Consider the following 639-nt stretch of genomic DNA (forward strand, 5'->3'; position numbering starts at 1 on the left):
TCATACATAGGAACGCATTGCCATAGGCTTGATTTGGCTGCATGGTGCTGAATGCTGATATATTTCAGGTTCTTCAGGACAGCAGCAGAAACCACAAAACATGCCTCCTCCACAGATTAGAAATGTACCTGAGACCCAGCCTAAATAGAGAGCAGCTCCTAATTCACGTTTCCGAGCAGCTTGGATTTCTGGATTGTAAAAATTCTCGATGATATCATTGGCAATACAGGAAACAGGAATCAGCACAAAAACCCCAGCCAGGAAAAAACTTACTCCAGCTGTGAATAAAATGTTTCTTTTGACTTGTTCATTATTGCCTGGACTTCGGATGCATTTCATGCCAGCAAAAGCAATCAGACAAGCAATAACTGACAGTGCACAAGCAGTGCACATTAATCCTCTCGCGGCGTCTAACAAAGGTGGAAGGGCCAGAATGGATTTGTAGAATTCGCACTGATAATTCTTGATGTGACTGATACATACCATCCACAAGCCTTCCCAAATAGTCTCAAAGACTATGATGTTGTTCCCTGTAAAGGCTGATACTTTCCACTGAGGCATCAGAGTGACAATAACCGTTCCAAACATGCCAACAATCCCAAGCAGCCAAGCCATCATTTGCACTGGACAAAAAGCCAT

General features: G+C 43.2%; 1 protein-coding gene across 1 annotated transcript; it reads right to left on the reverse strand.

The window, feature by feature from the left end:
* On the reverse strand, positions 1 to 639 carry LOC116510707 (claudin-17-like). Its single transcript, XM_032220355.1, has one exon. It carries the CDS (start codon positions 637 to 639, stop codon positions 1 to 3), a length of 639 nt encoding a protein of 212 aa, XP_032076246.1.

Source organism: Thamnophis elegans, chromosome 6 (assembly GCF_009769535.1).
Source record: "Thamnophis elegans isolate rThaEle1 chromosome 6, rThaEle1.pri, whole genome shotgun sequence".
Lineage (NCBI taxonomy): Eukaryota > Metazoa > Chordata > Lepidosauria > Squamata > Colubridae > Thamnophis > Thamnophis elegans.